Source organism: Astyanax mexicanus, chromosome 10 (assembly GCF_023375975.1).
Source record: "Astyanax mexicanus isolate ESR-SI-001 chromosome 10, AstMex3_surface, whole genome shotgun sequence".
Taxonomy (NCBI): Eukaryota; Metazoa; Chordata; class Actinopteri; order Characiformes; family Acestrorhamphidae; genus Astyanax; species Astyanax mexicanus.
Window position 1 is genome coordinate 32,280,908 of NC_064417.1, and position 12,018 is coordinate 32,292,925.

Sequence of the window (12,018 nt, forward strand, 5' to 3'; positions counted from 1 at the left end):
TACTTATAGAGTTCTTTACTGTTCTGTATGGCAAATGGGAGTACGTATACCTTTTGTCTATTCTGAGCACCCGTAGTCCTGCCTCCTATTGTCGCGTTGGCGCTATTTTCTCCTCAGTCTGCAGTGAACTTGACTGAGAGAGGTATGCTGTATAGTGCTCTACATAAAATGTTCATTTTGATGATTTAAAACAGTAATTTCATGAGCATTTCTAATATATTCTGACACTAAAAGCCTAGCGACATGTACTATGGTGCTGCTAGTAGTATTTAGTGATGGGCAGATGAAGCCTCATTGGGTGTATGTATGGCACATTTCCCAAACTGTATCGACACTGTGTTGAAACTGTGTTGCTGTATCACTTAATGGCGACATCTGCTGGACTAAGAAAGTCATTGCAAGCAACTGCGCGAAGAAATGCATCGGTCACGTGGTTTTCCTTAAAATGATACGCGGTCTGACACAGGGGTTCGCCTTGTTTGCTCGGTGCATGCGCTGAAGTTTCAGTGTCGTCAGACCCATCGCTACCAAACGATACGCTCGTTTGGGTTTTTTGCCCTCAGCAGCACCCCGGGGGCGGGTCTACCCCGCGGGTATCCGCCCCTATTTCACACATTCCCGAATGCCATTGGTTTGCGCCCAGTCAGCCAAGCTTGGATCTGATTGGTAGTGAGAGCTTATTACCGGAAGCAACGCTTTTGAAATCTGGCGCTAAATTATTTGAGGACTGAAGACGGGATGTTGCAGGATTTTTAAAGTGGGATTTAGCTGCATTGCTGAGAAAGAAAAGGTAAGCTTCATTTGTTTTTACATTTTAAGCACATTCAGTAGCTAAAAAATGCTCACTCTCTGTTATTTAAAAACGGTAAAAATATTGGTTTTGTCATTATTTTATCAAATTACAGGGTTACCTGTGCTGGTGGTTGTGTCTTAATGGCTAACGTTAACTAACAATAGTTTTTTTTTTTGTTTTTTTTTTTAGCTTTAGTAGCTAACAGTATTTCTGAATATTACTAAGTACTGTCTGCATAACTTGTTCTACTCTCTTTGAGGTTTAAGAGAGGTTAGCCATTGAACCGATTTTGTAGCTAATACTCTCAGAGCAGCAGCATTAGTAAGCTATTGTTTATGTATATACATTTTCAGAGCTATTCTTTGCTTTATTTATAGAAACACAGTTATGTAGTTACAATTATAAGATACAGTAGTGTGGTCGCTACCCTCAGAGCAGCATTAGATACAGTAATGTGGTCACTACCCTCAGAGCAGCATTAGATACAGTAGTGTGGTCACTACCCTCAGAGCAGCATTAGATACAGTAGTGTGGTCGCTACCCTCAGAGCAGCATTAGATACAGTAGTGTGGTCGCTACCCTCAGAGCAGCATTAGATACAGTAGTGTGGTCTCTACTCTCAGAGCAGCATTAGATACAGTAGTGTGGTCGCTACCCTCAGAGCAGCATTAGATACAGTAGTGTGGTCTCTACTCTCAGAGCAGCATTAGATACAGTAGTGTGGTCACTACCCTCAGAGCAGCATTAAATACAGTAGTGTGGTCGCTACCCTCAGAGCAGCATTAGATACAGTAGTGTGGTCGCTACCCTCAGAGCAGCATTAGATACAGTAATGTGGTCTCTACTCTCAGAGCAGCATTAGATACAGTAGTGTGGTCTCTACTCTCAGAGCAGCATTAGATACAGTAGTGTGGTCGCTACTCTCAGAGCAGCATTAGATACAGTAGTGTGGTCGCTACCCTCAGAGCAGCATTAGATACAGTAGTGTGGTCGCTACCCTCAGAGCAGCATTAGATACAGTAGTGTGGTCGCTACCCTCAGAGCAGCATTAGATACAGTAGTGTGGTCACTACTCTCAGAGCAGCATTAGATACAGTAGTGTGGTCGCTATCCTCAGAGCAGCATTAGATACAGTAGTGTGGTCGCTACCCTCAGAGCAGCATTAGATACAGTAGTGTGGTCACTACTCTCAGAGCAGCATTAGATACAGTAGTGTGGTCGCTACTCTCAGAGCAGCATTAGATACAGTAGTGTGGTCGCTACTCTCAGAGCAGCATTAGATACAGTAGTGTGGTCGCTACCCTCAGAGCAGCATTAGATACAGTAATGTGGTCTCTACTCTCAGAGCAGCATTAGATACAGTAGTGTGGTCTCTACTCTCAGAGCAGCATTAGATACAGTAGTGTGGTCGCTACTCTCAGAGCAGCATTAGATACAGTAGTGTGGTCACTACTCTCAGAGCAGCATTAGATACAGTAGTGTGGTCGCTACCCACAGAGCAGCATTAGATACAGTAGTGTGGTCGCTACTCTCAGAGCAGCATTAGATACAGTAGTGTGGCCACTACACTCTCAGGGCAGTATTAAATACTGCTAGGTGGTCACTTCTCTCATAGCAAAGTATGTTCACTCACCGAGCAATAAATTCAATTTGCACACTGCTGATTTAGCTCATTTTACACTTATGAGTTATTTGCAGCTGGTAATTGCACAGGTTAAATAAATCTTGCTTTCAAAAATAACCTCACAAATATTAGAGGTGGGCGATACCGGGAATTTTGGTATCGATCCAATACCAAGTAAACGCAGGGCCAGTATTGCCGATATCGATACTGATACCGATACTTTTTAATATTTAAGCTTTATAGATCCAAATGATCCAAAAACCTAGGATATAATTTCACCAAACATTGTAAGTGATAACAAAATACTTTAGTATCACAATCAACATTTTTTGTTTAGAAACAATGGAACAGTAACAAAACAAAGTTTAAATATAAAGTAAAAAATATTAAAAAATAAAATAAAAATTCTCCCCTCACTAGACATCTTTTCTAGTTCTTTGTTTCTTTGTTTCTTTTTTTTTAATAGAATTGTCATTTGGAAAAACAATAAAAAATAAGGAATTGTCTTCCTTTCAGTGCAATTCAAATGCAAGTTTTTCTTAAATAAACAGAGTGTAAAAAAATATCACTCAACACTAATCTCCTGAGGTAGAGGCGTGTCGACTCGAGGAGAGCGCTGAGTGGGCGGGGCCAGGCTGAGCCTACCTGTGGTGGTTTGGCTGGCTTTGCTGAGCCATGTGAAGCATGTGCAACAACAAGAGACCAGAGAGTAGACTGTGGTGAATCCTCGTGCGCACGAGTATTGCTCAATACCAATACCAGCGTTGGTATCGATATTATCGATATTTGGATCGATCTGCCCACCTCTAACAAATATATGAATCTTAGTGGGGAAAGAATAATTTACATACACTATATTGGCAAAAGTATTTGGTCACCCATCCAAATGATTAATTTTAGGTGCTCCAGTCATTTCAATTTCCACGGTTGTATTAAACCAAGCACCTAGGCAAGCAGCAGACTGCTTCTACAAACAACAATGGGTCTCTCTCAGGAGCTCAGTGAATTCCAGCGTGGTACAGTGATAGGATGCTGCACCTGTGCAACAAGTCCAGTCGTGAAATTTTACTATTCACTACTAAATATTTCAGAGCCTACTGTCAGTGATATTATAACACAGTGGAAGAGACTGGGAACGACAGCGACTCTGTGCTCTGTCAGTGCAAAATAACAGTGGGGTCAGCGGATGCTGAGGAGCACAGTGCACAGAGTTCACCAACTTTCTGCAGTCACTACACCAATCACTACACACCTCAAAACTTCATGTAGCTTCAGAGTTCATCATCACTACACACCTCCAAACTTAATGTAGCTTCAGATTAGCTCAAGAACAGTAGAGCATAGAGAGACTCATCTATCTATGCCTTATACTTTGGAAATATAGTGTAGTTTAGCAGTCTTTAAAGTAATTGGGTTCTCAAATTATTACTATAACAGTCTATAAGCAAAAGTTAAAGAAAGCATTAATCCTTGTTCAACATAAAATACTTTTGATTTAAATCTTTTTTTTTCTCTCAAACCTATTTTTACAGATGGAAGACTTTTGGGTGAAATCCATTGAACAGTCATTAAGGAAAGAAAGGGATGGGCGAGTTGAACGTCAGATTCATGTCTTGAAAGGCGAAACTCATGAAGATTTCATGAGAACCTATGTTGATGTTCTGCATCTCCAGGGCAGAGGTTACTTCATTTCCCGGAAGTCCAGATGACCAAATCTAATTCAGTGGAAATGTGAGCGTGGAAACAAAGCATCTGGTGCTTCAAGCGGCAATCCTGAGAAAACAAGAGCCAGTTCTTGTCCAGCTTATGTTTCATTTCAGTTTGTCACAGATAACAATATTTCTGGATGCATAGTTGGGGTATTGGCTGAGCACAGTGGACATGACATTTCAAATTCCCAGGAAGATGGAGTAAATCGTGTGGATGAAGATTTACTGAATTACATACATGAGTGTCTCTCACAGGGACTTTCAAATTCAGAGATACTGTTAAGAACTGTGAGGTGGTCTCGCACATATGGCAAAAATGACCTCAGAGACAGAAGATATTTTCTCACTCAAAAGGATATCACTGGAATCCGTGCTGGTTTCAATGCCAGACAGAGATTTGACAGAAACGACAGTATATCAGTGGACAGATTAATAAAAGCAGATCTGCAGGACAGCATACTCTATTACCAGCCTTTATCCCACAAGGAACATCAGCCACTAATTATTGTGTTTAGTTCTCAGTGGCAGCAGGAACAGTGCAAACAGTTTGGATCTTCAATGATTTTTGTTGATGCAACTTACAAAGGTGTTACTCAGTATGGATTCGCATTCTATGCAGTGCTTGTGAAAACCTCGGAGGGGAAAGGAGTCCCTGTTGCCTTTTTTGTAATGAGTGAAGAATCCACTAGCAACATTGAAATCTGTCTGAGGAAACTCCAGGAGGCAGCTAACCTTTTCACCCCAAGGTAAATTTAATTTCTGCATAACCACTAAAATATTACACCAGCATTAAGTAACATTTTGTTCATTGTCATTGTTTATTAAATCTGAGTTTTTTTTTTATTATTGGTTCAATCATTGGTACATAATTGTTCAAGAATGAATTAAAATGTTAGCAGTAGCCTATTCATAAGACTACCTAACCCTATGACTAAGATGCTAACATAAGCATGTAAAAAGTATTATTTCACCATTCTTCAATTGTCAAAAGGCTTTGTGTGTCTGTTTTGAAATGTTAATGTTTGTGTATAGTCTTATGAAAGCTGCCATAAATTGTTTTACATAGAATTTTATTTGTAATGTCATGTAGGTGTGTAATGGTGGACAAGGATATCAAAGAAATCAACGCTGTGTTTCCTCATTCAGCAGTACTATTATGCTGGTTTCATGTGCTTCAGGTAAATATTTTTGATTAATTTAGAGGAATAGTAAATGTTTTTAAATAATCACCTCCATTTGTAGTTAAATTAAAAATGTACTATTAATTGTAATATATATATATATATATATAGTAAAAGTTGGTGGAAACCATGTCAAACGTTTTATTTATCAAAGTCATTTCATTAAAGGGTAGAACACGGGAAACTAATATTTAGTAACAAAACATTTTAAAGTGTGGTTCATGTTACAGTGCCTTGCAAAATTTTCAGCCTTCTGAATCCAATCAAGAATTTGTGGAAAGAGCTGAATCTGCGGTTCACAAACAATACTTTTCCAACCTCACTGAACTTGAGCTGTTTTGCAAGGAAAGAATGGGAAAAATTTCAGTCTCTCAATGTGCAAAACTGATAGAGACAAACCCCAAGCGACTTGCTTCTGTAATCACAGCAAAAGGTGGCACTACAAAATATTAACACAAGGGACCAAATAATATTGAACACCCCACTTTTCAGTTTTTTTATTCTAAAAAAAGTTGTGCCAAAAGATTGAAAAGTTCAAGGGGGCTGAATACTTTTGCAAGGTGCTGTATATTAGGTCAACATATTATGGTCAAATTATATTTTTGTAGCTTATAATGGGCAAGAATGTTAATGATCTTCAGGTGGTTATGTGTCATGGTTCAAGATTAATGAATCATGGCCCCTAAATGAAGACACCGACTGACAAAATACATTTTCACAATTTTATGTTGTTGCAGGCTGTACACCGGTGGCTTATTAGGCATGATGGAGGTCACTTGAACACTTCAGCGAGAAATATGGTGATTAAAGGCATGGTGTCCTTAAAACAATGCACGAGTGTAAGTGATCTATAGTTAATGAAGAATGTGTGAAAAATAAATCTGTTTGGCCCTGATGAAGCTGATCAATTCCTTTATGTTTTTTTTGATATTTTGATTACACAGGCAGAAGAGTTCCAGAAAATGTCAGAGGACCTGCTTGCAAGAATAGAAACAGAAACACAGAGCACTCAAAGTCTGTGATTACCTTCGCAAGAATTGGCTGACAAATGCAGAAATGTGGTCAATTTTGGACGTTTGTTTTATCACCACCAAAGTGAAACAAACAATGTCGTTGAGAGGTAAAATCTGTATAAGCTTTACATGCTTGATTCACATTTTATAAATGTAATTAATATGCAGTCAAGTTACAGTATTATGACTACCTTCTCATTTTTTACACTCAGTTTTTTTCAGCTTCACTGAGCATATAGAAGCACATTGTTGTTCTATAATGAAAAAAAAAATAGTCCTTCTCTGCATACTTTGTAAGAAGGTGGTAACAATATTGTGACTTAACTGAGGTTATGTAAGCAGATTGTTTGGTTTCTATTTTAATTTTTTTAATTTTTCCTAGGCCTCAAGTACGGTTTCTTCTGTGGCTATTCAAACAAAAGAGTTGACGATCTTCTCCGTTTGCTGAATGATGACGTTGTGCCGTACTACAAGTAAGCATTTCTATGAGAAAAACCTTTTTACTGCACTTACAATAGATCACTCTGTGTGTAATACATTTATATAACATAAGTTTCACATTTTGAACTGAATTATAGAATTAAGGTAACTTTTCAAATATATTCTTTTTTTTTTAGATAGCCCTGCGTAGTCTGTTTCTCATTGAAATTGTAAAGAACAACTATTAAAACAATTCTACACTTTTATTTTAGGTAATTATACATAGTGAATGTCTAGTTATTCAATTGCTCAAGTTTAACATGAACTGGGGAAAAAAACAAACAATGTTGTTTAATTAAACAGGCATTTGGGAGATCTGCAGGCTGCTGGCAGAACAAATTCAAAATCTCCCCAGGATGTGTCTGAAGCTGCACAAAGGATGAAATCTAATGGACTTGGCCAAAGTGTGACCTACAACTCAGAAGGCCAGTTTAGCATTCCCTCAGAGACCATTCCTGGTCATGTGTATTCTGTGAACTTGGTTTATATGACTTGTGATTGTAAATATGCTTTAAAAGGCAATGTGTGTAAACATTTAGAGTTTGCAAAGATGATTTCTGCTGAAAATGGAACAGAGGTTGAGGACATACGCCAACGGGTGGCAAATGCACTCTGGACAGCCCAAGATTACACTGTGCATATGAACTATGTTATAGTAGACAGTGGTACACAGCTAGGCATTGTAAACATGGAGACAGAAAAATGCTCTTGCTTGACAAGTAGCTTAGGAGAGGCATGTGTGTGCTTGAAGGTGTTGTGGAACTTAAATCAAAAGGCTCATACGGAGGAATCAAATCCACCTGAAATATCAAAACCAAATGATCACACATATTCAATGGCAAATCAGGCACAGACACTACAGCCAAATTCATCAAAGTGGTGTATAAAGAAATTAGTGACTGATTTAAATGAATGGTGTAATAGCACAGACTACAAGCCATCCCTTGATATGTTTTCAGCAGTGAAGCATGCTCACCACATAATTTTTGGGAAATACACTAGGATTTGCAGAAAAAGAAAGATTGAGAGACTCCATCCTTACAGAAAATCTATCGAGTTGTCTAGAAAGAGAGCTTTGAATGTGCACAACTATCAGCTTGCAAAACCTGGTAAGAGACTTCTTTATACTTCCCGTCCAGATTCGACCTTCCAAAAGAAACAGGGAAAGCCTTCCAGCAACCGCGCAAAGTCAATGAGGGATGTCTACACAAAAGACTGAGAATCCTACTATTAGTGCTACTAGCTCCAATTGCTTATAGCAAATTTCGATGTAATCTGTATGTAACTTTTAAAATGAACTGTCTTTGTAGTTTAAAACCTCAGTATGCAATTACAAGAAGTGTGTTATGTAATCGTTTGAGAAGAGAGGGAGAAATAACTTCAAGTATGCTGCTCTTGTAAAGGTTTTAATTTCCAAAGTTAAGCATTAGCACTGAAAGTTTTGTTTTATTATTTTTTTTTATGTGTTTGTAAAGTAGTACAAACAAAAGTAGTACAAAAGTAGAAAAAAAGTACACAAAATACAATAAAGAACTATCAAGTGGAAAAGCTTTTGTTAAAGACTAGTACTTTTTTAAACTGCAAACTAAACAAACAAAACACTGCTGCATGCACAGCACAATTGCTTTAACTTTCTTCTGTAAGCTGCCGTATGACTTGACGTAGGTACGCCTCCAGAATTTGAACAGAGACCTCAAATGTCTTTGGCCCCAGTCCATGAGTCACTGTGTTGTACCGACTCATGAACAGAGCCAAGCCATTTTTGGTTTGTCCTAAGAACTCCCTGTTTGGAAAAGGCAAAGCAATATGTTAAAACCAAGTCAGTTTAAGTATTTCAAGGTGACAGTCTTGATTGTATTAGCATAAAACCAGTGACAGGGTCTTGGCAGATTAACTACTTTTGGGGTAAGAAGCAAACTTTGTACATTTAATCTCAATTCTATTAATTTTACAATTTACTGTACACGGTTTTATACAAAAAAATATTTTACTTACTGAACAGACTTTGCTTTCAGGAGATCTGTTGCCTTGTCCTGTGAAGATTGCTGAGTTTCAGCAGCTGACTGGAAATCTATATGCCTACTGGCAAGCTTTCCCAGGTCCACAGCTAGGTCATCAGCTTCATCTGTAAGAGATTTTTAAGGAGAAATACAACTGATTTTACAATCTCTCTATATAATTAAAGTGTCACAATGGAAACCAAGTCATTAAAGGTGGGTTTGGTGCAGCAATCTCTGTTCTAGAAAACACAGGGGTCATAGGAATCAGACATACACATCTAATCATAGCGCTTTTGTCAGGATATCTGTACATTTAACTATATATATATATATATATATATATATATATATATATATAGCATAATTTAGTATGGATGCTGAGGTTACCTTCTGTTAATTTTGAACACATGGATGTGAGACGGGTCACTGGGGGAGGGATTACACCAGCAGCTTCCAGTTCCCCTTTCAGGGAGTCTTTTTTGGATTTTGCTGTCCGCAGATATGACACAAGCCCATTTAAAGACAGAAACTCTGGGGGACCAATGCGACGCTGAATTTCATCCAGGCTGACGCGATACCTGTAAGTTACATGAAATAATTTATTTGACATATTAAAAAATGTCAAAAAAAGAGAGAATAAACTGTTTTATACCTTCTTTTTTCTCTGAAATTGCTTAATTTCAGGAGGGATTCCACCATGAAGACTTTTTCAGTGGGTAAGAAATTAACTGGCCTGTCTCCACCTATACAGGACTAATTGAAGAATTATATTAACATTTAGCTAAATCAGAAGTAGACAAAAAAACTGCAGTGTTCAGGAAACGTGCAGTATGTATACAAGTTAAAATCTATATTAAATATCTAGAAAATTGATTTGGAAGTGTGCTTTTACTTAGGTTAATTGGTGTTTGCAGAGTTAAAGAATCAAACTTTATTGCATGTGAAGGACATACCTGAGCTTGTGGTTCTTGTACAGGCTCTTGTTCGATACCTTTCCCGAGATTTGGACTGGATTGGACCTGGGGAAAAAATATCATTATCAAAATAGGATTACAAACCACACTACTGTATCTAATGCTGCTCTAAAAGTAGCGACCACACTATTGTATCTAATGCTGCTCTGAGGATAGTGACCACACTACTGTATCTAATGCTGCTCTGAGAGTAGTGACCACACTACTGTATCTAATGCTGCTCTGAGGATAGTGACCACACTACTGTATCTAATGCTGCTCTGAGAGCAGAGACCACACTACTGTATCAAATGCTGCTCTGAGGGTAGCGACCACACTACTGTATCTAATGCTGCTCTGAGAGTAGTGACCACACTACTGTATCTAATGCTGCTCTGAGGATAGCGACCACACTACTGTATCTAATGCTGCTCTCAGAGTAGCGACCACACTACTGTATCTAATGCTGCTCTGAGGATAGCGACCACACTACTGTATCTAATGCTGCTCTGAGGGTAGCTACCACACTACTGTATCTAATGCTGCTCTCAGAGTAGCGACCACACTACTGTATCTAATGCTGCTCTGAGGATAGCGACCACACTACTGTATCTAATGCTGCTCTGAGGGTAGCGACCACACTACTGTATCTAATGCTGCTCTGAGGGTAGCTACCACACTACTGTATCTAATGCTGCTCTCAGAGTAGTGACCACACTACTGTATCTAAATGCTGCTCTGAGAGTAGCGACCACACTACTGTATCTAAATGCTGCTCTGAGAGTAGCGACCACATTACTGTATCTAATGCTGCTCTGAGGGTAGCGACCACACTACTGTATCAAATGCTGCTCTGAGGGTAGCGACCACACTACTGTATCTAATGCTGCTCTGAGAGCAGAGACCACACTACTGTATCTAATGCTGCTATGAGGGTAGCGACCACACTACTGTATCTAATGCTGCTCTGAGAGCAGAGACCACACTACTGTATCTAATGCTGCTCTGAGGGTAGCGACCACACTACTGTATCTAATGCTGCTCTGAGGGTAGCGACCACACTACTGTATCTAATGCTGCTCTGAGGGTAGCGACCACACTACTGTATCTAATGCTGCTCTGAGGGTAGCGACCACATTACTGTATCTAATGCTGCTCTGAGGGTAGCGACCACACTACTGTATCTTATAATTGTAACTACATAACTGTGTTTCTATAAATAAAGCAAAGAATAGCTCTGAAAATGTATATACATAAACAATAGCTTACTAATGCTGCTGCTCTGAGAGTATTAGCTACAAAATCGGTTCAATGGCTAACCTCTCTTAAACCTCAAAGAGAGTAGAACAAGTTATGCAGACAGTACTTAGTAATATTCAGAAATACTGTTAGCTACTAAAGCTAAAAAAAAAAAAAAAAAAACCTATTGTTAGTTAACGTTAGCCATTAAGACACAACCACCAGCACAGGTAACCCTGTAATTTGATAAAATAATGACAAAACCAATATTTTTACCGTTTATAAATAACAGAGGGTGAGCATTTTTTAGCTACTGAATGTGCTTAAAATGTAAAAAAAATGAAGCTTACCTTTTCTTTCTCAGCAATGCAGCTAAATCCCACTTTAAAAATCCTGCAACATCCCGTCTTCAGTCCTCAAATAATTTAGCGCCAGATTTCAAAAGCGTTGCTTCCGGTAATAAGCTCTCACTACCAATCAGATCCAAGCTTGGCTGACTGGGCGCAAACCAATGGCATTCGGGAATGTGTGAAATAGGGGCGGATACCCGCCGGGTAGACCCGCCCCCGGGGTGCTGCTGAGGGCAAAAAACCCAAACGAGCAAACGATACAGGAAGTGTATCGGTCACGTGGTTTTCCTTAACTTGATATGCGCACCGACACGGGGTTTCGCCTTGACAGCTCGGCGCATGTGCCGAGATTTCAGGGTCGTCAGACCCATCACTAGTAGTATCTTTTTCAGTTTTAAAACATTTTTGTTAAAGAGCAAAGTTGCACTGTGTTTAGCGGGCAGTATGCGCCCTCTACTGGTTTGTTGGCAATACAGCTTCCTAGCTTTTGAGCCTAACTATTATGCTGGCTTTCTTTTCGTGTTAGGCATTCCCTGTTGAAGCTATTGAGACCAAAATCTGTATCTACTTTGCTCTATATGCTTTTTATATAGGTGAGTACTTCCATAGCCATTTTAGTTGATTTTAGTGGATGTACTGTGTATATAAAATGGAGGATGCCATTTTGTTTTATTGT

The 12,018-nt window shown here is 39.0% G+C and overlaps 2 protein-coding genes across 2 annotated transcripts; one reads left to right on the plus strand and one right to left on the minus strand.

The window, feature by feature from the left end:
* Nucleotides 1-544: 544 nt before the first annotated feature.
* Nucleotides 545-6,422, plus strand: LOC125804843 (uncharacterized). Its single transcript, XM_049484507.1, has 5 exons — nucleotides 545-790; nucleotides 3,950-4,872; nucleotides 5,217-5,304; nucleotides 6,045-6,146; nucleotides 6,252-6,422. The coding sequence occupies exons 2-5, from the start codon at nucleotides 4,685-4,687 to the stop codon at nucleotides 6,327-6,329; spliced, it is 456 nt and encodes a 151-aa protein (XP_049340464.1). The 5' UTR covers nucleotides 545-790; nucleotides 3,950-4,684; the 3' UTR covers nucleotides 6,330-6,422.
* Nucleotides 6,423-8,359: 1,937 nt separating this feature from the next.
* On the minus strand, nucleotides 8,360-11,589 carry LOC125804835 (transcription factor AP-2-alpha-like). The gene is made up of 6 exons (XM_049484471.1): nucleotides 11,343-11,589; nucleotides 9,754-9,819; nucleotides 9,453-9,553; nucleotides 9,188-9,378; nucleotides 8,796-8,925; nucleotides 8,360-8,583 (listed from the first exon to the last, which is right to left on the minus strand). The coding sequence occupies exons 3-6, from the start codon at nucleotides 9,497-9,499 to the stop codon at nucleotides 8,427-8,429; spliced, it is 525 nt and encodes a 174-aa protein (XP_049340428.1). The 5' UTR covers nucleotides 9,500-9,553; nucleotides 9,754-9,819; nucleotides 11,343-11,589; the 3' UTR covers nucleotides 8,360-8,426.
* Between the last annotated feature and the right edge of the window lie 429 nt (nucleotides 11,590-12,018).

What these genes read in the sequence shown, in the direction of transcription:
- LOC125804835 (XM_049484471.1), bottom strand. Translation starts at nt 9,499, where the DNA reads ATGGTGGAATCCCTCCTGAAATTAAGCAATTTCAGAGAAAAAAGAAG. An exon ending in AATTTCAGAGAAAAAAGAAG is followed by an intron (nt 9,379 to 9,452) that starts GTATAAAACAGT and finishes TGTAACTTACAG; the next exon opens with GTATCGCGTCAGCCTGGATG. An exon ending in CTGAAAGCAAAGTCTGTTCA is followed by an intron (nt 8,584 to 8,795) that starts GTAAGTAAAATA and finishes TTTTCCAAACAG; the next exon opens with GGAGTTCTTAGGACAAACCA.
- LOC125804843 (XM_049484507.1), top strand. Translation starts at nt 4,685, where the DNA reads ATGATTTTTGTTGATGCAACTTACAAAGGTGTTACTCAGTATGGATTC. An exon ending in GCTAACCTTTTCACCCCAAG is followed by an intron (nt 4,873 to 5,216) that starts GTAAATTTAATT and finishes AATGTCATGTAG; the next exon opens with GTGTGTAATGGTGGACAAGG. An exon ending in GCTGGTTTCATGTGCTTCAG is followed by an intron (nt 5,305 to 6,044) that starts GTAAATATTTTT and finishes ATGTTGTTGCAG; the next exon opens with GCTGTACACCGGTGGCTTAT.